General features: G+C 50.0%; 1 protein-coding gene across 2 annotated transcripts; it reads left to right on the plus strand.

Annotated features, from left to right (window-relative positions):
- The first annotated feature begins 8,278 nt into the window (after positions 1–8,278).
- LOC137357582 (uncharacterized) lies at positions 8,279–24,501 on the plus strand. 2 transcript variants are annotated; one of them, XM_068024019.1, is made up of 6 exons: positions 8,279–8,445; positions 12,550–12,685; positions 16,056–16,141; positions 18,819–19,037; positions 21,347–21,598; positions 22,856–24,501. In XM_068024019.1, the coding sequence occupies exons 1-6, from the start codon at positions 8,379–8,381 to the stop codon at positions 22,918–22,920; spliced, it is 825 nt and encodes a 274-aa protein (XP_067880120.1). In that variant the 5' UTR covers positions 8,279–8,378; the 3' UTR covers positions 22,921–24,501. The 2 variants fall into 2 exon arrangements, with proteins under 2 accessions (XP_067880120.1, XP_067880119.1); XM_068024018.1 differs by having other exon boundaries at positions 8,282–8,445; positions 12,547–12,685.
- Positions 24,502–27,873: the final 3,372 nt, after the last annotated feature.

Genomic DNA, 27,873 nt, shown 5'->3' on the forward strand with positions numbered 1-27,873 from the left:
ACAGCGAGAAACAGAGACGGGGAGACAGCGAGAAACAGAGACGGGGAGACAGCGAGAAACAGAGACGGGGAGACAGAGAGAAACAGAGACGGGGAGACAGAGAGAAACAGAGACGGGGAGACAGAGAGAAACCGAGACGGGGAGACAGCGAGAAACAGAGACGGGGAGACAGCGAGAAACAGAGACAGAGAGACAGAGAGAAACAGAGACGGGGAGACAGAGAGAAACAGAGACGGGGAGACAGAGAGAAACAGAGACGGGGAGACAGAGAGAAACAGAGGCGGGGAGACAGAGAGAAACAGAGGCGGGGAGACAGAGAGAAACAGAGGCGGGGAGACAGAGAGAAACAGAGACGGGGAGACAAAGAGAGAAACAGAGGCGGGGATACAGAGAGAAACAGAGACGGGGAGACAGCGAGAAACCGAGACAGGGAGACAGAGAGAAACCGAGACGGGGAGACAGAGAGAAACCGAGACGGGGAGACAGAGAGAAACCGAGACGGGGAGACAGAGAGAAACAGAGACGGGGAGACAGAGAGAAACAGAGACGGAGAGACAGAGAGAAACAGTCAGGGAGACAGACAGAAACAGAGGCGGGGAGACAGAGAGAAACAGAGGCAGCGGAAAAAAAGACCTGCATTTATATAGCACCTTTCACAACCTCAGGACGTCTCAAAGTGCTTTTACAGCCAATGAAGTACTTTGTGAAGTGTAGTCACTGATGTGGAAAACACAGCAGCCAATTTGCGCAAAGCAAGATCCCACAAACAGCAAAGTGATAATGACCAGATCATCAGATTTTTTTTTTGTGCTGTTGTTTGAGGGATAAATATTGTCCACAACACTGGGGAGGAACCCCACCCCCCCACCACCCCCACTCTTCTTCCAATAGGGGGCCGTGGGATCTTTTATCTCTGCCTGAGAGGGCAGATGGTCTTACATCTCGTCCAAAAGGTGGTACCTCTGACAGTGTAGCACTCCCTCAGAACTGCACTGGGAAGGTCAGTATGGGGCAATAAAAACTCGTACACTTTTCTTTCGCAATTGCTGTCTTCCCTCCTCGAGATACTGAGCCCTTGTTGAGTTCTGATTCCATTGGAGGTAACTTAGCCAAGTGGTTCTCACTCATGTGCTATCATAATGAGAGTAAGGAGCTCCTTCAATACAATGGGGTGTAACATTCATTTTGGTAGGAAGAACAAGGAGAGGCAATATAAAATAAAGGGTACAATTCGAAAGGGGGTGCAGGAACAGAGAGACCTGGGGGGTGCATGTGTACTAATCGTTGAAGGTGGCAGGACAGGTTGAGAATGCAGTTAAAATGGCATTCAGGGTCCTGGGCTTTATAAGTGGAGGCACAGAGTACAAAAGCAAGGAATATATGAACCAGAGGACACCGATTGAAGGTGATCGGCAAAGGCTCCAGAGTCGACATGAGAAAAAACTATTTTACGCAGCTAGTGGTTGGGATCTGGAATGCACTGGCTGAGAGTGTGGTGGAGGCAGGCTCAATCGGGGCTTTCAAGAGGGGATTGGATAATTATCAGAAGGGGGAAAAAAATCTATAGGGCGATGGGGAAAAGGCGGGGGAGTGGGACAGATGTGGATAAGATGTGAAGAGATTTACAGAAAACCTTCCCAGTTTTAGTTCTCTTTAAGTTACCAGACATTGTAATTGGTTTCTGTCTAGCGCAGGTCTTTAGTGTTTGTGCCGAGCAGACACTGGCTGCAGAAAGATATGTAATGATTCTCAAATGGAAGTTATCAATCAGTGCAGCTTCTCAGTCTCCAAGTCACTGATCACTGAGAAAATGAATGAAATGTTCACGGCAGTGAGAAGTAACTGATTGATTTTGAGAGCATTGTAAATGATTAAAGCACAATTATGACTGCAGGAATTTTCTTGGTTTCTGGTTAATTTTCATCCACCTGCTCCAGTTGAATAAACTTGGTTATCGTTGAACTGTTGGTGGTGAATTGCTGAGCAGTTATCAACCATGAAGCCAGTTAGCTTTCTGTTTTCTAACCTAGAACCACGGCTGTAACTAACAGCAATGGAGAAATGAATGAATGCCGTTCCCATTCTCTTTCTTCCTCTATTTTTATCACAATACTTTACTGCTTTTTTTTTGGTCAAATTTCTCCCCTCCTGCAGGAGCTAGTGTTGAGCTGTTAAAGATAAATACTAAGCTCTGCAACAATAAACTGCAAACTTCCAGAAAGGAAAAAAGAGCTTACAGGCAGAGAGAAAAAAACACCACAAGACAGGAGGTGTAATACCTGCCCATTTACCTCCTCTCTCCTCACTATCCCAGGCCCCAAACACTCCTTTCAGGTGAAGCAGCGATTTACTTGTACTTCTTTCAATGTAGTATACTGTATTCGCTGCTCACAATGTGGTCTTCTCTACATTGGGGAGACCAAACGCAGACCGGGTGACCGCTTTGCGGAACATCTCCGCTCAGTCCGCAAGCAGGACCCCGAGCTTCCGGTTGCTGGCCATTTCAACACTCCCCCCCTGCTCTCATGCTCACATCTCTGTCCTGGGATTGCCGCAGTGTTCCAGTGAACATCAACGCAAGCTCGAGGAACAGCATCTCATTTACCGATTAGGCACACTACAGCCTGCCGGACTGAACATTGAGTTCAATAATTTCAGAGCATGACAGCCCCCCATTTTACTTTCATTTTTAGTTCTTTTTTCTTTTTTTTTGTGTTTATTTTGTTTTATTTTATCTTAGTTTGTTCAGTTTGCTTACCCACTTTTTTTTCATGTTTTCAGTCCATTAACACCCTTTCTGTACTAATGTTTTGTCTTTCAACATACCATTAACATATCTTTGCTCCATGACCTTCTGGTCAGCTATTCTGTGACCTTTCCCTATCAACACCTTTGTTATCTCTAGCCCCACCCCCGCTTTACCTGCTTAAAAACTTTTACATTTCTAATAATTGCCAGTTCTGATGAAGGGTCACTGACCCGAAACGTTAACTCTGCTTCTCTCTCCACAGATGCTGCCAGACCTGCGAAGGGTCACTGACCCGAAACGTTAACTCTGCTTCTCTCTCCACAGATGCTGCCAGACCTGCGAAGGGTCACTGACCCGAAACGTTAACTCTGCTTCTCTCTCCACAGATGCTGCCAGACCTGCGAAGGGTCACTGACCTGAAACGTTAACTCTGCTTCTCTCTCCACAGATGCTGCCAGACCTGCGAAGGGTCACTGACCCGAAACGTTAACTCTGCTTCTCTCTCCACAGATGCTGCCAGACCTGCGAAGGGTCACTGACCCGAAACGTTAACTCTGCTTCTCTCTCCACAGATGCTGCCAGACCTGCGAAGGGTCACTGACCCGAAACGTTAACTCTGCTTCTCTCTCCACAGATGCTGCCAGACCTGCGAAGGGTCACTGACCCGAAACGTTAACTCTGCTTCTCTCTCCACAGATGCTGCCAGACCTGCTGAGTATTTCCAGCATTTCTTGTTATTATTTCACCAGAGACAGTTTGAAAAGGTCAAATACCCCTTGCAAAAGAGAATCGCACATTTGTCTTAATTTGTGATTTCCTGTGAGTGGGTATGTTTTTTTTTCGCTCGCCTGTACAAACGGACGACTGACTTGGTCCTGCTGCGGGTCGAGTACAACTTTGTCAGTGTGCCACTGTAATGATGAATTTCCCGTCATTTTGCTGTCATATTTTAGTAGAAGTTTGCAAGATTTGCATTGTACAAATCCACATGAACTTTTACTATCACGGAAAACAACATCATTGAAATGTTTCCAAACAGGAGATTTGCCTTTTCCACCTACAGGACATTCCACTGCTAAATGTTCTCCAGTTAACAGCATTCATTTTACATCCATAGTGCACTCACTGTACTTACCACTTTTGGATGGTTGGATTGGAAGGAAACTGCAGTCTGAACGTGATGACACGCTCACTCGTTCACTTCACAGACTCAGAGTCTCCCTCCTTGACTCCCAGCTCATGTAGGCTTTTTAAATTTTGACATTTACTAAACTCAAGTTCCCAGCAGAGCAAAATGTAACACTTACAGTGTGTCTCCGACCCGGACCCAGCCGGACCCGAGCCCGAAAGCCAGACCCAGGAGAGTGACCCGACCTGACCCGAACCCGACAATACAATCCAGTGAGACAAAGCGAAAGAGAGAGACAGAGATAGTTAGAAACAGAGATAGAGGCAAGACAGAGCACAACACAAAGCAAACAGAGTAAGAGGCAAAAAGAGAGAGAGAGAGACAGAGACAGAGAGAGAAACAGAGAGACAGAGACATTGAAAAAGAAACACAGCAGGTCGAGATAAACAGAGGTAGACCGATCACAACAACAACTGCGTTTATATAGCGCATTACAAAACAAAATTTGACACCCAGCCACATAAGGAGATAATAGGTCAGGTGACGAAAAGCTTGGTCAAAGAGGTCGGTTTTAAGGAGCGTCTTAAAGGAGGAGAGAGAGAGAGGGAGGGAATTCCAGAGCCTAGGGCCCCAGGCAGCTGAAGGAACGGCCACCAATGGTGGAGCGATGGACCCAGGTGAACAGGTAGGGTAAAAGATCCCCATGGTACTATTTGGAAGAAGAGCAAGGTGGGAGTGGTGGTGGGGGGGGGGGGGGGTGGAGGGTGTTCTCTCTCCGGTGTCCTGGGGCCAATATTTATCCCTCAACCAACATCACAAAAATTGATTATCTGAACATTGCTGTATGTGGGATCTTGCTGTGCACAAATTGGCTGCTGCGTTCCCCACATTACAACAGTGACTCTACTTCAGAAAGCACGTCATTGGCTGTGAAGCGCTTTGGGACTAAGGTTGTGAAAGGCGCTACAGAAATGCGGGCCTTTTTGTCTTTTGCCAGTTAAATGTATCTACACTATTCACCTCAACCACTCCCTGTGGGAGCGAGTTCCACATTCTCACCACTCTCTGGGGAAAGAAGTTTCTCCTGAATTCCCCATTGGATTTATTAGTGACTGTCTTATATTGATGGCCCCTAGTTCTGGTCTCCCCCCACAAATGGAAACATTTTTCTCTACGTCTACCCTACTGAACCTCTTCACAATTTTAAAGTTCTCTATTATGTCACCCCCCCCACCCCCTCATCCTTCTCTTTTCTAGAGAAAAAAAGTCGCAGCCTGCTTGGTCTTCCCCGATGGTCGGACCTTCTCAGTTCCGGTGTGATCTTTGTAAACCTTTCTTGTGCTTTCTCCAGTGCCTCGACATCCTTTTTGTAATATGGAAATTGGAACTTGCCTCCATTGGAAGCATTCCCGCCTCCAAGTCAGAAGATGGTGTGTCCAGCCCCCACTCATTGAGCACGTTGAGGGAGTGCTGCACCGTCGGAGGTGCCGGCCTTCCGATGAGGTGGCACATGGAGGCCCTGCCTGCCCTCCCTTCCTGACTCCGCCCAGCTATTTAAGGCCTCAACAGGAGGGCTATCGAACAAAAAACGACACCGAAAGTTTGAAGGAGTGTCTTAAAGGAGGGGAGCGAGGCGGAGAGGTTCAGGGGGGAGGGGAGGGGAGGGGAGGGGAGGGGAGGGTGAATTCCAGAGCTTAGGGTCCAAATGGCCACCGAGGGCAGAGAGATGAAAATTCGGGGTGGGACAAGAGGCCAGAATTGGAGGGGCACAGAGAGAGCTCGGAGGGTTGTCGGGGCTGGAGGAGGTTACAGGGACAGGGCAGTTAACACTCACATGAGGTGCCTGAGGAACTAGTTCGGCAATGAGGTAAGACAAGCGTGGGTTAACCCACACAAGGCCTAACAAGCCCTCTGCTGAGGGTTATGAGCAGCATTTGACATTGTGGGATTTCCCCCATGCAGCCCCCCCGCAATTCTCTATCAAACATTATCACAACTACAAGTCAGTGTGTGGCAACGCTCATCTCCCACTTAGAAAAGTACAGGTTCAAATCCCCCGCTCCAGAAACTTAAGAACAAAACCTAGGCCGTCACACCCGGTGCACGACTGAGAGAGTGCTGCACTGCGGGACTTGCAGGCTTTCAGATGTTAAACTGAGGCCCCCCGTGGATGAAAAAAAGTCTCCAGGGCAGCGTTTGGAGAAAAGCAGCGGAGTTCTCCCACTATTGATCCCGCAATCAACAATTAAATCAGATTATCTGGGTCACTATCACATCGCCGTGTGTGGGATCTTGCCGTGCGCAAAGCCGCCCTTCCTACGTCGCAACGGTGACCGCACTTCGAGAAATGAAAAGCGCTTCATTGGCTGCAAAGCGCTTTGGGGCGTCCTGGCACTATAGAAATGCAGCCCTTTTCTCGAAAAGCTGGCCCCCACCTCCACACCCCACCGTCCACAGCCCCGGAGAGGTGGGGGGGGGGGGGGGGGTAGCAGTTCCTTTCTCGGATGAGACGGCCGGCAGTGCGTCCCCTTCTTTGACGAGGCAACACGTGCAAAAACGCGTCGCTACGCCAGGAAGCACTTAGTTACCGTGGAGACTGAATGGGGCCTACCTGCTCCTGGGAGTTGCAAACAGCTCATGAAGCCTCATTTGCCTGGCAGTGAGGGGCTTAATTCGAACTGTGCGCCAGGAATTTACTGCTTCTTCAGATAGAGGCCTTTTGTTAAGGCACTTGAGGGAATTTCCAATCGCGGAATCAGTCAACTGAATACTTACACTCACATTGCCGAACTCAGTGCATGTTAATCGTTTCCTTAGCGTCCTAAGACTCACTGTGACCTAATCTTCAAGCCCAGAAAGACAGGTATTTCCAGAAAACCGAAACAAAACGCAACCGGAAATCCACAATAAAAACAGAGATTGCAGGTCTGGCAGCCTCTGTGGAGAGAGAGACCGAGTTAACCATTTCAGGCCGATGAACTTTTGTTGGAAAAAGTTCGCGATGCGACAGGTTTTAAACGAGAACTGGGGAAGCGGGGAAGGGGAAGTCAGTGATCGGGTGGGAGGCAGGAGAGGTTTAATAACAAAAGGTTTCACGGGACAGAGCCATAAGGGAATGGTAATGGGAATGGTAAGGAAACAAAAGATGGGCCAAGAGGAGGTGTAAACGGCAGCAGCAGACTCAATTAGCAACAGCTGCTGCCTGAAGAGAAAGTGGTTATGATCTGAAATTGTTGAACTCAATGTTGAGTCCTGAAGGCTGTAAAATGCCTAATCTGAAGATGAGGTGTGTTTCCCCGAGTTTGGATCGAGCTTCAATGGTGCATTTCTATAGTGCCTTTACTGACCTGAGGATGTTTCCCCAACTCGCCTTACAGCCAATGAAGTACTTTTGAAGTGCACTAGCTCTTGTCGTGCAGGAAATGCGCCATTTGCGCACAGTAAGATCCCACAAACACTAACATGACAATGACCCAGATCACCTGTTTTAAGATAAAAGCAAAATACTGCGGATGCTGGAAATCTGAAATAAAAACAAGAAATGCTGGAATCACTCAGCAGGTCTGGCAGCATCTGTGGAAAGAGAAGCAGAGTTAACGTTTCGGCAGTTCCGATGAAGGGTCACTGACCCGAAACGTTAACTTTGCTTCTCTTTCCACAGATGCTGCCAGACCTGCTGAGTGATTCCAGCATTTCTTGTTTTTATTTCACCTGTTTTAAGAGTTGGTCGGAGGATAAATATTGGGCCCAGGACACATGGGGAAGCTCTCCTTTGGAATAATGGTGGCGGGATCTGGGTTTAAGGCCTCATCTGAAAGACGGCACCTCTGACAGTGCAGCACTCCCTCGGTGACTGCACTGGATTAGGTTCCTCATGTCTCTGGAGTGTGATTCACACCCAGACTGAGACTGAGGGGAGAGGCTGGCACTCAGAGACCAGGAGCAATTGTCTCACTGGTCAGCTGACCAGCAGCAGCCAGGCCAGTTTTACTTTTCTGAAAAGTCCCTGAGATTTGTGGATAGTCCCCTACTTTCCAGCTGCTTGTCTTGTCACTCTCTGGCTGCCTGCCAACAAGAAGCCTGAGTAAGACTGCGAAAAATTCCAGTGTGGCTCGAATTAAAGGCACATCCACCTGGACGTTAATTGGAAAAGACAACTTTTTAGTAAAACAACACAAATTACTCGCTGAGCAACACAGCAGACCCATGGACTAACATACTGGGGAGAGGAGACACCGAGAAGGAAAAAAACAATTCTCCCTGTGCAAATTTTGCGTCAAGCTTCCGCCAGATAAACGGTCTCTTTAAGAAACGAAGGCACAGATTAAGGATTGGCTTATGTTACACGAAGGAGTTCCGCCTATGAGTCCGAAAATGGTAATATTTCCTTCGGCAGTCCAATAGCTATAGAGGAGGATTTTTTTTTTTTGCTCCAGATTCCCCGCTGTCTCTGAATAAAGTACAAGCTTCTGATACATTACGATGCCAGGCTGAAGGAGGATGGAGAGGCTCCACTCGCTGGCAGTAGGGGCAGCCGTTCTCTTATACATCCTAGTCTCAATCCCGGGTAAGTGACCTCCGCTGACTACAGCTCAGTGTGACTAAAGGCAGGGGTCTTCCCTTAAAGATGGGGGTTGTATCGGGGGCTCCCAGTCAGTGGACAGACTCCCTCTGTATCGGGAGCTCCCAGTGGAGAGACTCCCTCTCTATCAGAGACTCCCAGTGGAGAGACTCCCTCTGTATCAGGGGCTCCCAGTGGAGAGACTCCCTCTGTATCAGGGGCTCCCAGTGGAGAGACTCCCTCTGTATCAGGGGCTCCCAGTGGAGAGACTCTATCAGGGACTCCCAGTGAAGAGACTCCCTCTGTATCAGGGACTCCCAGTGGAGAGACTCCCTCTGTATCAGGGACTCCCAGTGGAGAGACTCCCTCTGTATCAGGGACTCCCAGTGGAGAGACTCCCTCTGTATCAGGGACTCCCAGTGAAGAGTCTCCCTCTGTATCAGGGACTCCCAGTGAAGAGTCTCCCTCTGTATCAGGGACTCCCAGTGGAGAGACTCCCTTTGTATCAGGGACACCCAGTGGAGAGACTCCCTCTCTATCAGGGACTGCCAGTGGAGAGACTCCCTCTCTATCAGGGACTGCCAGTGGAGAGACTCCCTCTCTATCAGGGACTGCCAGTGGAGAGACTCCCTCTGTATCAGGGGCTCCCATTGGAGAGACTCCCTCTGTTATCAGGGGCTCCCAGTGGAAAGACTCCCTCTGTTATCAGGGGCTCCCAGTGGAGAGACTCCCTCTCTATCAGGGTCTCCCAGTGAAGAGACTCCCTCTGTATCAGGGACTCCCAGTGGAGAGACTCCCTCTGTATCAGGGAGTACCAGTGGAGAGACTCCCTCTGTATCAGGGAGTACCAGTGGAGAGACTCTCTCTGTATCAGGGACTCCCAGTGAAGAGACTCCCTCTGTATCAGGGGCTCCCAGTGGAGAGACTCCCTCTGTATCAGGGGCTCCCAGTGGAGAGACTCCCTCTCAATCAGGGGCACCCAGTGGAGAGACTCTCTCTGTATCAGGGGCTCCCAGTGGAGAGACTCCCTCTGTATCAGGGGCTCCCAGTAGAGAGACTCCTCTCTATCAGGGGCTCCCAGTGCAGAGACTCCTCTGTATCAGGGACTCCCAGTGGAGAGACTCCCTCTGTATCAGCGGCTCCCAGTGGAGAGACTCCCTCCTTATCAGGGGCTCCCAGTGGAGAGACTCCCTCTGTATCGGGGCTCACAGTGGGGAGAATCCTCTGTATCAGGGGCTCCCAGTGGAGAGACTCCCTCTCTATCAGGGGCTCACAGTGGAGAGACTCCCTCTCTATCAGGGGCTCACAGTGGAGAGACTCCCTCTGTATCAGGGGCTCACAGTGGAGAGACTCCCTCTGTATCAGGGGCTCCCAGTGGAGAGACTCCCTCTGTATCAGGGGCTCCCAGTGGAGAGACTCCCTCTCTATCAGGGACTCCCAGTGGAGAGACTCCCTCTCTATCAGGGGCTCACAGTGGAGAGACTCCTCTGTATCAGGGGCTCCCAGTGGAGAGACTCCCTCTCTATCAGGGACTCCCAGTGGAGAGACTCCCTCTGTATCAGTGGCTCCCAGTGGAGAGACTCCCTCTGTATCAGGGGCTCAGAGTGGAGAGACTCCTCTGTATCAGGGGCTCCCAGTGGAGAGACTCCCTCTGTATCAGGGGCTCCCAGTGGAGAGACTCCCTCTGTATCAGGGGCTCCCAGTGGAGAGACTCCCTCTGTATCAGGGGCTCCCAGTGGAGAGACTCCCTCTGTATCAGGGGCTCCCAGTGGAGAGACTCCCTCTGTATCAGGGGCTCCCAGTGGAGAGACTCCCTCTGTATCAGGGGCTCCCAGTGGAGAGACTCCCTCTGTATCAGGGGCTCCCAGTGGAGAGACTCCCTCTGTATCAGGGGCTCCCAGTGGAGAGACTCCCTCTGTATCAGGGGCTCCCAGTGGAGAGACTCCCTCTGTATCAGGGGCTCCCAGTGGAGAGACTCCCTCTGTATCAGGGGCTCCCAGTGGAGAGACTCCCTCTGTATCAGGGGCTCCCAGTGGAGAGACTCCCTCTGTATCAGGGGCTCCCAGTGGAGAGACTCCCTCTGTATCAGGGGCTCACAGCGGAGAGACTCCCTCTGTATCAGGGGCTCACAGCGGAGAGACTCCCTCTGTATCAGCGAGTCCCAGTGGGGAGAATCCTCTGTATCAGGGGCTCCCAGTGGAGAGACTCCCTCTGTATCAGGGGCTCCCAGTGGAGAGACTCCCTCTGTATCAGGGGCTCACAGCGGAGAGACTCCCTCTGTATCAGCGAGTCCCAGTGGGGAGAATCCTCTGTATCAGGGGCTCCCAGTGGAGAGACTCCCTCTGTATCAGGGGCTCCCAGTGGAGAGACTCCCTCTGTATCAGGGGCTCACAGCGGAGAGACTCCCTCTCTATCAGGGGCTCACAGCGGAGAGACTCCTCTGTATCAGCGAGTCCCAGTGGGGAGAATCCTCTGTATCAGGGGCTCCCAGTGGAGAGACTCCCTCTGTATCAGGGGCTCACAGTGGAGAGACTCCCAATGTTGTGTCCTGGTGTGGAGACTCCCTCTTTATTGGGGGGAGTTTGTGCTTTTTTAAAAAAGAAGTTGAAAATCACGAGGTGTGGCTGGTGCTGCCAATGGCTGCAGTTATTTCCCAGTAGAGAATTCCTGCCATGGCTCCGTACGTCGCACACTCTTGCCTCCGAGTCTGAAGGCTGGGGGTCCCACTCCAGAAACCTGAGCACAACCTAGGCTGACGCTCCCAGTGCCAGTACCGAGGGAGAGCTGCACTCTCGGAGGTGCCCTCTTTAGGATGCGATGTTGAACTGAGGGCCCTGTCTGCCCTCACAAGTGGATGTGAAAGATCCTACGGTCACTATTCCGAAGAGTGGGGGGGGCGGGGTGGGGGGGGGGGGGTGGTGGAGAGTTCTCCTGGGTGCCCTAACCCTCAACCGACATCACTAAAACAGATAACCTGATCATTATCACATTGCTGATTATGGGATCCTGCTGTGCGCAAATTGGCTGCCATGTTTACTGCACTGCAACAGTGCACTCCAAAAAGTACTTCATTGGCTGGGAAGTGCTTTGGGACATCCTGGGTTTGTGACAGGCGCGACAGAAATGCAAGTCTTTTTTCTTTCATGAGAAAACGTTGAGCTCAGGGTTTTTTGTGCCATTAAGAGGAAGTAACTTCACACCAACTTCTGCTTTTGGCTCGGAAGGGAATATTCTGCCTGGCGTCTGCCCAGACATTCTCACTGCCAGGTTCTTTAAACATCTCCTTCTGTACACCATTTCCACACGTACACGCGCACACCAAGTGTCTGAAGGGACACATCCCAGAGCTTTCATCACATGACCTCCTAGCTTCCGACCCCCGACCCACCCACCTCACCCTCCTGCCACTGGTCACCCAACACACCCGCCCGCGAGCTTCCCTGCCTTCATACGGCCAATCGCAAAGCCAACAGACTCATCCTTCCCTGATTGGGTGGTTCTTAACTGCCAATCAAGCAACCTTCCCCGCCACCCCCCCCTCCCCTCAAAGAACGTCGGAGGGGCCGGTTTTCAGGTGAGGCGTTGAATTGAAGCCCCCGTCTGCCGTCGAACCCCGTTGAAGAGCGGGTTTGGGGGGGGTGGGGGGGTGGAGGGGGTGGGGAGTTGGAGTTCAGTGTCCAGGGGCCAACATTTATCCCTTAACCGATATCAGTAAAGACAGATGAGGTGGTCACTATCGCATTGCTGCTTGTGGGATCGCGCTGTGCCCAAACCGGCCTTCCCCGCATTCCAACAGTGACTGGGGCTTCGAAAGGAAGGAAGCTCTTCACTGGCCGCGAAGGCCCCGTGGGCCATCGTGAGGACGTGACAGGCGCTACGACAATGCAGGGCCGCCCCCCCCCCCCCCCCACTTCTTTCGCGATCGCGGGCGACTCCCGGCTGGCCCGGATTTCTGGCCAATGGGATGCGCTTTCCCCGTCTTGTCGCCAAGTTTAAAGACAGTGGCTGTCGTTGCGCGATTAACGGAAGAACGGCCCACGAGAGAAAGAAAAAACGAGGCCAGGGTCGGAACGCCAATAATTTCTCCGCCCAACTTCTCCCTTCCAGCAGCCCTTGGTGGCAAGGCAGCAAATGGGCCGTTTTCCTGCTGTCCAGCATACAACAAGGAAGTTGCCAGGCAACAGTTTTGTTTGATCCAAAGCTACTCCAAGATATCAGTGTGTGGAAGTGGCGAAGAGGCCATATTGTGAGTATCAGTCGCCTCTGCAGCAACGGGTTTTCAGGGCCACCGAGTGTCTGTACTCTACACAAGATGTCAAATAACAGCCACAAGGATAACACAGAGGGTTGGGGAATAACAGAGAGCCAGGAACACATTAGAGGCTAGAATCCTGACAAATAGAATCGCCCAGCACAGGAGACCATTCAGCCCATCGTATCAGTGCTACCTATCAAATTAGTCCCCAAACCCCCCGCCCCGCTCTGTCCCCATGTAAATTTTTCCTTTACAAGTATTTCTCCAATTCCCCTTTTGAAAGTTACTGTTGAATCTGCTTCCACCGCCCTTTCAGGCAGCGTGTTCCAGATCACAACAACTCGCTGCGTGAAACAAATTCCCCTCTGGTTCGTTTGCCGATTGTCTTAAATCTGCGTCCCTCTGGTGACGGACCCTCCTTATTTACTCCATCAAAACCCTCCGCGGACATCTGGGAGTCTACCCCTGTCGTGCACTCCACCCCAACCTCAGAAGTTTACATAGTCACGTTTCATTATAAATGTGGTCACGGGGATGTATCACCAGCATGTAAACCTGCTAATGTATTGCGGATAATTAGACAGACCAATGTTAGATGGATAAATAGATCACGGGGAAGCAAGAATGAGGGGACATTATCTTAAAACTGGGGTCTGGTCTAAAGCTGAGGACAACAATCAGGAAACACTGTTTCACACAAAGGTGAGTGGAAATCTGTAACTCTTCCCCTCCCTCCACAAAAGGCTCTGGATATTGGCGGTGTGATAGTGGTGGAGCGGGTGGCAGTCAACTGGAATTTTCAAGGCTGAGATTGATAGATTTTTGTTGGGTATGTGTATATGGCGGGTAGATGGTGTTAAGATACAGATCAGCCGTGGTCCAGCTGAATGGTGGAACAGACCCGAGGGGCTGAATGGCCTCCTCCAGTTCCTGATGTTCCCTCGACGATGTGGTGCAAAAGTACATCATCGGTGCTGGGATCCATTACAGCTACAGAGCAAAACGTGTCCTCCAGGGGCTGTTAAAGAGGCACAAAGGCAAAGTGAAGCCAGGGATTGGGGGCCCAAGTGCCAGCCGACAAAAAAAATGAGGGCGTTGGGAGTATGAAGGAGGAACAAATTATTTTTTCCAATCTGAGACGCTTTGCAGAATAAGTCACCAGGGAAGAAACTTTGAAGTGGGCAGGATGGATGGGATTAAGAGACAATTAGGGACGCTGCACAGGACACAGTCACAAAATCTGCAGACGACACGAAACTATGAAGTATTGTGAAGTGTGAGGAGGATAGTGATAAACTTCAAGAGGGCATAGACAGGCTGGCGGAATGGGTGGACACATGGGCAGATGAAACTTAATGCAGAAAGGATTGAAGTGGTAGAAAGAATGAGGAAAGGCAATATAGAATAAAGGGTACAGTTCTAAAGGGGGTGCAGGGACAGAGGGACCTGGGGGTATATGTGCACAAATCATTGAAGGTGGCAGGGCAGGTTGAGAAAGTGGTTAAAAAGGCATATGGGATCCTGGGCTTTATAAATAGAGGCAAAGAAGCAAGGAAGTTATGGTGAACTTTTATAAGACACTGGTTCGGCCTCAGTTGGAGTATCGCGTTCAATTCTGGGCACCGCACTTTAGGAAGGATGTGAAGGCATTAGAGAGAGGGTGCAGAAAGGATTCATGAGAATGGTTCCAGGGATGATGAATTACCAGGATAGACTGGAGAAGCTAGGGCTGTTCTCCTTCGAGAAGAGAAGGTCGAGAGGGGATTTGATGGAGGTGTTCAAAATCATGAGGGTCTGGACAGAGTAGATCGAGAGAAACTGGTCCCGCTGGCAGACCAGAGGACACCGATTTAAAGTGATTGGTAAAAGAACGCGAAGAGGCGTTTCCTAACTTCTCTCCCGAATGGTCTGGCTCTTATTTTAAGGTGACGACCCACCGCCCCCACCCGACCCAGATCCCCAAGTCCAACAGCTGAAAAAAGTTTGTCCTAAAAAAACTCAATCATGTCATTCCTTCAGCCCGTTTTATTCCAGTGAATACAAGCCTGGATCTCATTATACACCCACAGCTCCTATTCAGATGGAGAGGAAACCTGTCCGATTCAACCCATTTGGAAATTATCTTCAAACCGGAGTCCAAATTCAGAGAAGGAACTGCCGCAGTTGAAGATTTGAGGTAACCAAGCCAAATAATTCAATAAAGGGAGCAAAACTTTAACCAGTAACCTGCCAAACCGTTGCACACCCTGACAGTACACGATGGGCAGGCACTCTAACCTACGATTATTAGGTGTTCCATTGATTGGTGCTATAGCACAGAAGGAGGCTATTCGGCCCGTCACGCCCGTGCTGGCTCTCTGCAAGAGCAGCTCAGCTAGTCCCACACCACCCCCCGCCCCGCCCTTTCCCTATCGCCCTGCAAATCTTTTCTCTTCAGATATTTAAGCAAATCCCTTTTGAAAGCCGCGATTGAACCTGCCTCCATCGCACTCTCAGACTCTGCATTCCAGATCCTAACCACTCGCTGCGTGAGGATGTCTTTCCTCATGTTGCGATTGGTTCTTGTGCCAATTGCTTTAAATCGGTGTCCTCTGGTTCTCGACGATTCCAACGTGACCGGTTTCTCTCTGTCTACTCTGTCCAGACCCTTCACGATTTTGAACACCTCTATCAAATCTCCTCTCAACCTTCTCTCCTCGGAGGAGAACAGCCCCAGCTTCTCCAGTCTGTCCACGTAACTGACGTTCCTCATCCCTGCAACCATTCTCGGGAATCTTTTCTGCACCCTCTCTAATGCCATCATATGCTTCCTCAAAGGGTGGTGCCCAGAACTGGACACAATACTCCAAATTGAAACCATACCAGACATGCTGTAGCACTCCTGAGATGGGAGGGATGGGCTTTGAGGAGGGATTGAGTAGAAAAGGCTTATATCCTCTGGAATTTAGAAGAATAAAAAGTGATCACATTGACATGTAGAAAATTCTCAGAGGACTTGACAGGGTGGATGCTGAGAGGCTGCTTTCTGCTGGGCTGGAGAGTCTAGAACACGGGGTCATGGTGATGAGGGGTCGGCCATATTGGACTGAGATGAGAAATGTCTTCACTCAGAGGGTTGTGAATCTTTGGAGTTCTCTACCCCAGAGAGCTGTGGATGTTCAGTCATTGAGTATATTCAAGAGATGGACAGGTTTTTGGACACAGGGGGACTCAAGGGATATGGGGAAAGGGCAGGAAAGTGGAGTCGAGGTAGATCAGCCATGAGCTTATTGAATGGCAAAGTTGGATCGAGGGGCCGAATGGCCTACTCCGGCTCCTATATGTTATATATTTTTCACCTGTTTTGTTGTCAATGATCTAGATTCTTCCACAAAAATTCAGGGCCCTACTGCGCCAATCCCAAGGAGGATTGGGTGACGAAACTCCAAAGCTTTCTTGACCGTCAAGGTAAATTTATTACTCACATTTACAATGTTACCATGGCAGCCGAATGGGTTTATATTCTGGTCACACTTGAAGAACATAGGATGAGTGGGTTAAATAATATTGCCTGCTGTGTGGGCCCAGTGCATGACCAGACACAAGTGTCCGATGGCGAATGCAACTTGTGAAGGCCTGATGAAGTGCTAGATAGCAGGGTTTTAGATTAGATTAGATTAGAGATACAGCACTGAAACAGGCCCTTCGGCCCACCGAGTCTGTGCCGACCATCAACCACCCATTTATACTAATCCTACACTAATCCCATATTCCTACCAAACATCCCCACCTGTCCCTATATTTCCCTACCACCTACCTATACTAGTGACAATTTATAATGGCCAATTTACCTATCAACCTGCAAGTCTTTTGGCTTGTGGGAGGAAACCGGAGCACCCGGAGAAAACCCACGCAGACACAGGGAGAACTTGCAAACTCCACACAGGCAGTACCCAGAATCGAACCCGGGTCCCTGGAGCTGTGAGGCTGCAGTGCTAACCACTGCACCACTGTGCCGCCCCAGATGAACTCCTTTCAGATGAAAAGGGTACGAAGATCAGCTGGGCAAGTGTTGGCTCTAGCTTGGTGCGTCGAAATCTTGCCTTCCGAGTCTGAAGGTTGTGGGTTCAAGTCCCATTCCAGAGAGTGAGACACAAAATCTATGCTGACACTCCCAGGACAGTACTGAGGGGATGCTGCATGGTTGGGAGGTGCTGTCTTTCAGTTGACACAGTGAGACGTTGAAGTGCTAGTCTGTCCTCTCTGTAAAATTACCTATGACGTTATTTTGCAGGGGGAGTTCTCCCTGATGTCCTGGGCCAATATTTATCCTTTAACCAACATCACGAAAAACAGATGATCTGGGCATTATCACCTTGCTGTTTGTGAGATCTTGCTGTGTTTCCTACATTACAACAGTAGCTACACCTCACGAGTGCTTCATTGGCTGTAAAGCGCTTTGGGATGTGCTGAGGTCATGAAAGGCGCTATAGAAATGCAAGTCTTTCTTTTTCCCTTTCACAGGGAATAGAAAAAGCCCCTACTCTATTTGCCACCGTTCAATCTCTCGGGATCATTTCAGCAGCGAAGGGTATGGGGAGTGTTACGGTCAGGTGAGGAGGGCTCGAAGAGCTTCACTTTTTTCCCTCTCCTTGTTTGACCACAACAAGTTTAATTCTTTCTTAAAGAGAATATATGGCCAATTCAGTAGATTACCGACTTGACATGATCATAACAAGAACCGAATTAATTACAATAATAAACTACGTGCCAACTTTCACACGCACACACACACATTGGAGGTTCACACACAAATAGGTTACAGAGTGGGGAAGGGTAGATTGGTCGAGTTAAAGTCCATAGAAAAAAAAGATATATAGTCTGTGGAGTTTGGTGGAGTTTTGTGAGTGACTGACATATGACAAGTTTTAAGCTGGCTTCTAGCTGAATTCTGTAGTCCTGAAGCTTTTAGTTTGAAGAGATAGATGACTGATTCAATGGTTCACTTGGAGACAGCGATGTGAATGATTTCCTCCAAAGGGGTTGCTGATTGTCGCGGGAGTATGCAAAGGTGGTCAGTCAACAGGCAGGATTTGAAGCTTGCAAGCTGAAAGAGAGAGAGAAAGCGAGAGAGAGGAGGGACCCTTCACTTGGGTCAGCTTGTGTCAGAGTCCAGATACTTCTCCCTGCTGCTCCAGAGAAAACACCAGCTTAAAACTTGTCATATGTCAGTCACTCAGTGATTCAAACATAGTAGTTAGCAGTGTATTTCTTTTTGCTAAAAAAAAAAAGAACAGGTAGTTCCCTTAAACTCCCTGGGTCTTGGTCCTTGCTGAGATGAGCAGACATTTCATCTCCCTCCTCATAGGCCTTGCACTGTAGAATACAGTGTTGCAAATTAGGTGGCCAACTTAAGCTGCTAGCAAAGACATAGTTTATCTGTTCCTTTTAATATTGCTTTAAAAAATATAAATTCAGATCTCCAGTCAGTGAATTAAAGAAAATTATTATTCAAGAAAGCACATTGGTGCGACAGATGATTGAATTGAATTAATATAAGGAGTTTTAATAAATTGGGAGAAACTGTTTCCACTGGCAGAAGGGTCGGTCACCAGAGGGACACAGATTTAAGATAATTGACAAAATAGCCAGAGGGGGAAGATGAAGAGATTTTTTTTTTAACGCAGTGAGTTGCTGTGATCGGGAATGCGCTGCCTGAAAGGGCGGTGGAAGCAGATTCTATAGTCACTTTCAAAAGGGGAATTGGATAAATATTTGAAAAGGAACAATTTGCAGGGCAATGGGGGGAAGGCGCGGGGGAGGGGGGGGGGAGACGAGGGGGGAGGGGGATTAATTGGATAGCTCTTTCAAAGAGCCAGCGCTGACGTGATGGGCTGAATGGCCTCCTACTGACCTGTATCATTCTATAATCTTTGAGGCAAGACTGAAAGAGAAGACAAGATGAGTAACGAATGAGGCACAGGAGCAGTGCTGGGATATTGCCTCCCTTAGGCCAAGCTCTGGGACATTGTGCATGGATGGGAATGTACCACGAGACACTGCCGTGCACAATCCACGGCAGATTCTTTGCAGTTGTACAAAGCAGAATTTACAATTTCTGATACCAGAACGTCTTATTTTGCAGTTAAGTGCAAGCCGAGGAAGAAGAGCCCGCAGAGAAATGCTCCTTCAGTTGAAAAGAGGGTGGGTTCAGCATCGGACGGAGGTTCCAGATCAACAGAAGGGACCCACCTGGCCAAGGAAGCTGCCACACATGCCATTCGTTCAACAGAGGATCCTTCGACTCCTGCCCTGCCCAATCCAAGTGCACAACTGGACACAGAAGGTCCAAGATTCACCCCAGGTGCAGGTCCAAGGGCAAGCAGAGGGTTACGAGTGCCTGGCTGCAGGACGGAGCAGCTGAGCAGCAACTGTTCAGCGCAGTGGTTCACACAGCCTCTCAAGGGTGCCCCTGGTGGGCTCTTCACCCAACAGGCCCATCTTGGGAGCCTCCGAGCTGCTGGGCCTAGACAGGGTAGAAAGGGAGAAACTGTTCCCGTTGGCAGAAGGGTTGAGAACCAGAGGACACCGATTGAAGGCGTTTGACAAAAGAACCAAAGGCGACAGGAGAAAAACCTTTTTTGCACAGCGAGTGGTTAGGATCTGGAATGCACTGCCTGAGAATGTGCTGGAGGCCAATTCAATCAAATATCCATCCAATTTTCTTTTATTCATTCATGGATGTGGGCGTCGCTGGCTCGGACAGCATATATTGCCCATCCCTAATTGCCCTTGAGAAGATGGCGGTGAGCCGCCTTCTTGAACCGCTGCAGTCCATGTGGGGTGGGTACACCCGCATTTCCTTTTGAAATCATTGATCGTCTCCGCTTCCTTGTAGACAGCGAGTTCCAGGTCATTACCACTCACTGTGTGAAAAACTTCTTCCTCACATTCCCCCTGTATATATTGTCCAAAACCTTAAATCTGTGTCCCCCTTGCCCCATCAGCTAATGGGAACAGCTTTTCTTTGTCTACCTTATCTAAACTTGTCGTAATCTTTATCAAATCTCCCCACAATCTCCTTTGCTCCAAGGAGAACAACCACCAGCTTCTCCACCCTAACCTTGTAACGAAAACCCCCCCATCCCTGGAACCGTTCTGGTAAATCTACTCCGCACCCTCTCAACGGCCCTCACATCCTTCCTAAAGTGTGGTGACCAGAACTGGGTGTAATCCTCTAGTTGTGGTTGAACCAGAGGTTTACAAATGTTCAGCATACTTTTGTGCTCAACACCAGGCCTCCCTCAACTGAAACACCCTGACATAGTCTTGGTCGCCGTTATACAAAAAAGAATGTGGGGAACCGGAGAAGACACAAAACAAAACAAGGTTTTACGAAGCCGATAGCAGAAATTTCTTTTTTTGAAATTCATTCATGGGATGTGGGCGTCGCTGGCCAGGCCAGCATTTATTGCCCATCCCCAATTGCCCTTGAGAAGGTGGTGGTGAGCTGCCTTCTTGAACTGCTGCAGTCCATGTGGGGTAGGTACACCCACAGTGCTGTTGGGAAGGGATTTCCAGGATTTTGACCCAGCGACAGTGAAGGAACGGCGATATCGTTCCAAGTCAGGATGGTGTGTGACTTGGAGGGGAACTTGCAGGTGGTGGTGTTCCCATGTATTTGCTGCCCTTGTCCTTCTAGTTGGTAGAGGTTGCGGGTTTGGAAGGTGCTGTCTGAGGAGCCTTGGTGCGTTGCTGCTGTGCATCTTGTAGATGGTACACACTGCTGCCACTGTGCGTCAGTAGTGAAGGGAGTGAATATTTAAGGTGGTGGGTGTGGTACCAATCAAGTGGGCTGCTGGATGGTGTCGAGCTTCTTGAGTGTTGTTGGAGCTGCACCCATCCAGGCAAGTGGAGAGTATTCCATCACACTCCTGACTTGTGCCTTGTAGATGGTGGACAGGCTTTGGGGAGTCATGAGGTGAGTTACTCGCCTCAGGATTCCTAGCCTCTGACCTGCTTTTGTAGCCACTGTATTTATATGGCTTCTCCAGTTCAGTTTCTGGTCAATGGTAGCTCCGAGGATGTTGATAGTGGGGGATTCAGCGATGGTAATGCCGTTGAATGTCAAGGGGAGATGGTTAGATTCTCTCTTGTTGGAGATGGTCATTGCCTGGCACTTGTGTGGCACGAATGTTACTTGCCATTTATCAGCCCAAGCCTGGATATTGACCAGGTCTTGCTGCAGCAAGCAGCTGGAGCTCATTTCCCTAGTCAAAGACTGAGGGGTGACCTGATAGAGGTCTTTAAGAGTATGGAAGCATTTGATAGGGTAGATGTAGAGAAGATGTTTCCACTTGTAGGGGGTCATCAATATAAGACAGTCACTAATAAATCCAATTGGGAATTCAGGAGAAACTTCTTTCCCCAGTGACTGGTGAGAATGTGGAACTCGCTCCCACAGGGAGTGGTTGAGGTGAATAGTGTCGATACATTTAAGGGGAAGCTGGATAAACATGAGGGAGAAAGGAATAGAAGGATATGCTGATAGAGTGAGATGAAGAGGGTGTGGGAGGAGGCTCGTGTGGAGCATAAACACCAGCACGGAGCAGATGGGCCGAATGGCCTGTTTCTCTGCTCTACATTCTTTGATGAATATTTTATGTCATACAGTTACAGAAAGCACAGAAACTGACTTTGTCACGACGATGCATCATGTGACGGGTGACTGCGACCCTGGAATCTCCGAACCGCAGGGGAAAACAGACCCAAAGCAAACGAGCCAGGAATGCTTGAGAGACGCCCTGAAAGATGGAGAGATCGCTGCCATGGAAACACACAGCAGTGTTGTAATGCCGACTGTGCTGGGACTAAGTGTGGCGATCCTTGTGGGTGTAACCTGCTACTTCATTCAGAGAAAGAGAGGCAAGTGGTGTATCATTATACGAAGGGTCTCAGCGGCAAACGTACAGTCGGCCCACAGGGGCACTAGGTCGCACCAGGACACAAACTGAGACTCAGCTACTCCAAACCGATACCCTCTCCCTACGGCTCTCCTTCTCCCTCTCTCCCTCTGTCTGTCTAAGCCTTCTCTCTGCATAATCTGTATCTCTTTCTCACTACCCCTCTTCTTCTCTCCATCTGTCTCTCTCCCCCTCTCCACTCTTGCTCTCCCTGTAAATACTGACACACTCCCCTGGGACCCCCCTGTAAATACTGACACACTGCCGGGAACCCCCTGTAAATACTGACACACTCCCCAGGGACCACGCTATAAATACTGACACACACCCCGGGGACTCCCTGTAAATACTGACACACTCCCCTGGGACCTCCTGCAAATACTGACACACTCCCCAGGGACCCCCTGTAAATACTGACACACAACCCGGGAACTCCCTGTAAATACTGACACACAACTCGGGAACTCCCTGCAAATACTGACACACTCCCCTGGGACCCCCTGTAAATACTGACACACAACCCGGGAATTCCCTGCAAATACTGACACACTCCCCTGGGACCCCCTGTAAATACTGACACACAACCCGGGAATTCCCTGCAAATACTGAGACACTCCCCAGGGACCCCCTGTAAATACTGACTAACTCCCAGGGACCTCCCTGTAAATACTGACACACTCCCGGGGACCTCCCTGTAAATACTGACACACTCCCCGGGACCCCCCTGTAAATACTGACACACTCCCGGGGGCCCCCTGTAAATACTGACACGCTCCCCTGGGACCCCCCTGTAAATACTGACACACTCCCCGGGAACCCCCTGTAAATACTGACACACTCCCCGGGGAACCCCTGTAAATACTGACACGCTCCCCTGGGACCCCCCTGTAAATACTGACACACTCCCCGGGAACCCCCTGTAAATACTGACACACTCCCCGGGAACCCCCTGTAAATACTGACACACTCCTGGGGACCCCCTGTAAATACTGACACACTCCCCGGGGACCCCCTGTAAATACTGACACACTCCCATGGACCCCCTGTGAATCCTGACACAGTCCCGGGGAACCCCTGTAAATATTGACACACTCCCCTGGGGAACCCCCTGTTAATACTGACACACTCCCCTGGGGAACCCCCTGTTAATACCAGCAGCAGCACATGACGGGCAGAGGAAGAAAAATGAATCTTTTAAAATCTTGGCCTTCCCTTTCAGGGCGCAAACACCAAGATGGCACCTGCAAAGATGGAAAAGAGATTGAAATGATGGCCCTTAAATAAAAGGCCAACCCGGGAGGCTGCCGTGAGCCAACCTGCTTCTAACGGTGATGAAATTGTGCCAATAATAGCTTGCTAACAGATCTGCAAAGTCTTGCTCAGCGCCCAGCACAGGGCAGACGGGGGGGGGGGGGTGGAGAGTCACCTCTTGACTTCTGACCTTAGCTGAGTTGAAAGGTCAATCCAAATCTCCGCGCGTTTCGGTCTGTCGACAGCACCGCGACCCCTCCTCCCCGTGATTGCACCTTTGTGGCCCTTTGGGACTTCTATCTTCTCAGCCGAGTGATTGGTTGAAGAGCTGCACAGCGTTTTAACACTTCCTTGAAGGCCGAGGTCGCATCGCACCGGTTGACGTCCGCTGTTTGTTCTTTTCTCAATGACTATTAAGCCTTCTTAAGGATGTGGACATCGATGGCAAGGAATCCCGTTCCTAGCTGAACCTTCTTCTTGAGCTACTGCAGTCTGTGTGCTGAAGGGAGTTCCAGGATTTTGTCCCAGTGACGATGAAGGATTCATTGATGAATGTCCACTGGTTTAGATAAGTTGCAAATTGTTGAATCACTTTCAAAGAGGTTTTCCCCTCATACAATCTACTCTCGGTTCTTATGGAGGTCAGTTCATTTCTCCAGATTAAAATCTCACCCTGTTGGCACGGACTTGCTTCTCTCCTCCCTCTCTTCTCTTACATTAAGGCTCCTGAAATTGCTGTTCCTCTTAGCTTTCTTCCTCATTCCTTTTAATCTCCTGCTGCACCTGCCCTGACAATGAAACATTCCTCGTCCAACTTCATCCTGACGTCCTGATAAACAGGTGGCCAAGAGTTCCCATTTCTGGGAATAACAGGGGACGTGCCGACACTTCCTTAACAACCTTCCGGCTGTCGAAGAACTGTAATTTCCTTTCCTGGATTTGTTATCTTAAGTCGCTCGACTTGACGCTCTCTCGAGGTTTTCAAAACTGCAAACGCTCGTCCCCCGGGGGTTTCCCCTTCTGTGGCTCTGTACTCGACCCCTCCCTGAACAGCTTGAAACTGTATGCTATAATGACATGACTGCTTGTAACAAAAGCATTCTTGTGTAAATCTCAAACAGTGCAAATCTCCATCGCAATTTTCACTTCATTCATTCTTGCAAGAACAATAAAGAAATGCAGCCATGAACATACACCACAAACAAGCCTTTCACCTTCACAAATGGGGTTTTCCACTTGGACTGTTGCGAATTAATTGATAAACAATTCAACCAGTGTCAAGTTGGCGTAAAAATTTCCTGACAAGCGCCCTGTTCAGAACAAGCTAGTTTCCCCAGAGGGCCACGTCACCATGCTTACTGGTTTGATTTAAGTTTGCTTCAACTGTTGTGGCTTCACTTATCAAACCCAAGCCTCCATATTCGCCCTGTCCTTTCTCCAGTGATGAGCTGCACTATGACCCTTCACCTTTTACCTCGGTTTCTCAGGAAAAGAATACAGGGGGCCAAAATTCTACTTTACCTCTCTCTTTTCCTCTGACCTCCATCTTCGAACCTAAACTCTGCACAATTAAAGGCAGGTTGTATTCGTTTAATTAAAATTTTGTATGTTTAATGTTTTGTCAATGTCAGTTATTATAAAGTGAGTTGGCAAGGACAGTCGATTGTTTATGAGACCAGAGACAGTATCAGCACTCCCTGGACAGGTACAGCACGGGGTTAGTTACGTGGAGCCCTTCCTGTGCCTGCTTCGCAGGAGGTTGGCGGGATTAGCTCTGCGCGAGCCGGCCACACGGGTCGTCCTCTCGGCTTACGCTGACGACGAGCTCCTCGTGGTCACAGATCCCGTTGACATGCGGAGGATGCGCGACTGCCAGCAGACCTTTTCTGCCACGTCCTCCGAAGGATCAATTGGGAGAAATGTTCCGGACATCCGGAATAAATAAATCTAGAAACATTTACAAAGTTAACTGACCATTTACCTTGGTAGGATCTGGAGGAGTTGATACCTTTTGCGTGGAGCAACACGCACCTCCTCTATCTGGGAGTTCACCTTAGCCCCGCTGAGGAAGCCTGTCCGGCAAACTGGCAGGAGTTGGAGGCGAAAGTCACCGCTCGGCTGGGGCGCTGGGAGTGCTTTCCTACAAGGGCCGAGCGCTGGTCATAAACCAACTGGTGGCCTCCATGCTATGGTACCGGTTGGTCACTTTGGTCCCGCCCCCTGCATTCGCCACCAAGATCCAGAAGAAACTCGTCGATTTCTTCTGGGGCAGGAGGAAACACTGGGTCTCTGCCGCGGTCCTGAGTCTCCCGATTGAGGAGGGCGGCCAGTCGCTGGTGTACGTCCACACCCAGGCTGCGACTCTCCGTCTTCGGACCCTGCAGAGATACCTGTACGTCGAGCATCCTCCCAGATGGTGTGCGCTGGATACGTATTTTTTCCGCCAGTGTCACTGCCTTCAAGACGACACGCAGCTCCCGGTGGAGTCCGTTAGCCACGCCTCTCTGAGGGAGTTGCCTGTCTTTTACCGGGATCTATTCCGAGCTGACCCCCGATCGGCTGGAACTGCTCATCGGACCCAGGCCCCGAAACCCTCCTCGGGAGCCGGTCCCGCACAACCCGAGCCGAATCTCGGAAATGCCCTCCGTGCCATTCTAATCGGCGAGGAGGAGTTTCCTGTATGGGCTGCTCCTGCACACTCTCCACTTCCTCGCCCTCGTCAGCCGGCCGGACACGCCCTGGCGGTCCGCGTTGCCATCTGGCGGCGAGGGCAAACCGCGATGGAGGTCTCTCTACGCGGGAGTCCTCCCCCTTTACATCGGGGACCTGGGGTGGAGGGTGCTGCACAGAGCAGTCCCGTGCAATAGGCTTTTAAGTAGGTTCATGGACTCCCTGGCCGCCTGTACTTTCTGCGGACTGGACGAGTCCGTGTTCCACATATATACGGAGTGTGCGAGGTTGCAGCCCCTCTTTGAGTATCTGAAGGGGCTGCTCCTCAAATTCTGGCTGCACTTCAGTCCCACGCTCCTGATCTTTGGGCACCCGGTGCGGAGGGGCGTGGAGGAGGATCTCCTCGTCGGTCTGCTCCTGGGCCTGGCCAAGGTGGCAATTCACAGGTCCAGGCTGCGGGCCGTTGGGGGGTCCATCCTCCCCGATTGCCTGCCGCTCTTCCGCGGTTACGTTTGCGCCCGGGTGTCCCTGGGGAAGGAGCATGTGGTGTCCGACGGTACGCTTGAGGCCTTCCGCGACCGGTGGGCACCGCAGGGACTGGAGTGCATCATTGACGCCGAGAATGGCATTTTAATTTGAGTTTTTTGTTTATTTATCTGGTTTTAATAAAGTTATTTTAAATATATAAATATGTATATAGAGGGGGCCTGAGGAATAAAGGCCCCCTCGACGTGAAAAATATAAAAGGGGCCTGGGGTATAAAGGCCACCTTATAAGAAAAAAAACGGGGGTTAGATAAAGAAAAGAAAAAGAAAAAAAAAAACGGGGTTAGATACAGAGTAAAGCTCCCTTTACACTGTCCCCATCAAACACTCCCAGGACAGGTACAGCTTGGGGTTAGATACAGAGTAAAGCTCCCTTTATACTGTCCCCATCAAACACTCCCAGGACAGGTACAGCTTGGGGTTAGATACAGAGTAAAGCTCCCTCTACACTGTCCCCATCAAACACTCCCAGGACAGGTACAGCTTGGGGTTAGATACAGAGTAAAGCTCCCTCTACACTGTCCCCATCAAACACTCCCCAGGACAGGTACAGCTTGGGGTTAGATACAGAGTAAAGCTCCCTTTACACTGTCCCCATCAAACACTCCCAGGACAGGTACAGCTTGGGGTTAGATACAGAGTAAAGCTCCCTCTACACTGTCCCCATCAAACACTCCCCAGGACAGGTACAGCTTGGGGTTAGATACAGAGTAAACACTCCCCAGGACAGGTACAACACGAAAAGAAAAAAAAACCGGGCTTAGATTCAGAGTAAAGCTCCCTCTACCTCAACAAACATAGAACATCTATACACAACATTGGGTTCAAAAACTGGAAGCAGATTCAGTCGTAACTTTCAAAAGGGGAATTGGATAAATATTTGAAAAGAAAAAAAAACTGCAGGGATATGGGGAAAGAGCAGGGAGTGTGAGACTAATTGGATAGCTCTTTCACGGAGCCAGCACAGACATGATGACTGAATGGTCTCCATCGAGGACTATCTTCCCCAAAAAGCGAGGTGCTCTGTTAGCAGCATCTTGCAGTTTTGTGTGTAACGTTAGTGCCCTGATGATAAGAGATGTATACCCTTAGGAGAGAGTTCAGAAGAGTTCAGTAAGGGTGAGTCCAGGAACTGACAGTCTAAGTTAAATGGCGAGAATCACTCGACTCGATTTGATTCCTTTCGAGAGTAGAGTGAGAGGGGGCCAGGGCACGGGATCGAGCCCTGGGCTGAGTGCACAGGGCAGAGGTTTTTACCTAAACATCAACCAAGGCTCCCAGATACACAAGGTGATGTTATGTCAATTAACCCCTTCGGGAAAGATCTGGTGAGGAACAAAATTGAGAGTTAGGACAAGAAAAGGCAAAAATGGTCACATTCTAAAAGAAAGAACGGACTGCATTTCTATTCCGCCTTTTACGACCGCCAGACAGTTCAACAGGCTTCACAGCCAACGTAGTACTTTTTGAAGTCACTGTCGTAATTTAGGAAATGCAGTCATTCATTTGCGCACAGCAAGCTCCCACAAACAGCACTGTGATAATGACCAAATAATCTGTTTTTGTGATGTTGATTGAGGGATAAATACTGGCCCCGGGACACCGGAGTGAGAACTTGCGCTCCCGCAATCCCCCATCGCCCCGACACAATGTCCACCTGAGAGGGCAGACGGGGTTTCATCTGAAAGACGGCACCTCCGACAGTGCAGCACTCCCTCGGTACTGCACTGGGAACATCAGCCTGGACTTTTGTGCTCAAGTCCTGGAGCGG

This window comes from Heterodontus francisci, chromosome 48 (assembly GCF_036365525.1).
Source record: "Heterodontus francisci isolate sHetFra1 chromosome 48, sHetFra1.hap1, whole genome shotgun sequence".
NCBI classification, from domain to species: Eukaryota; Metazoa; Chordata; class Chondrichthyes; order Heterodontiformes; family Heterodontidae; genus Heterodontus; species Heterodontus francisci.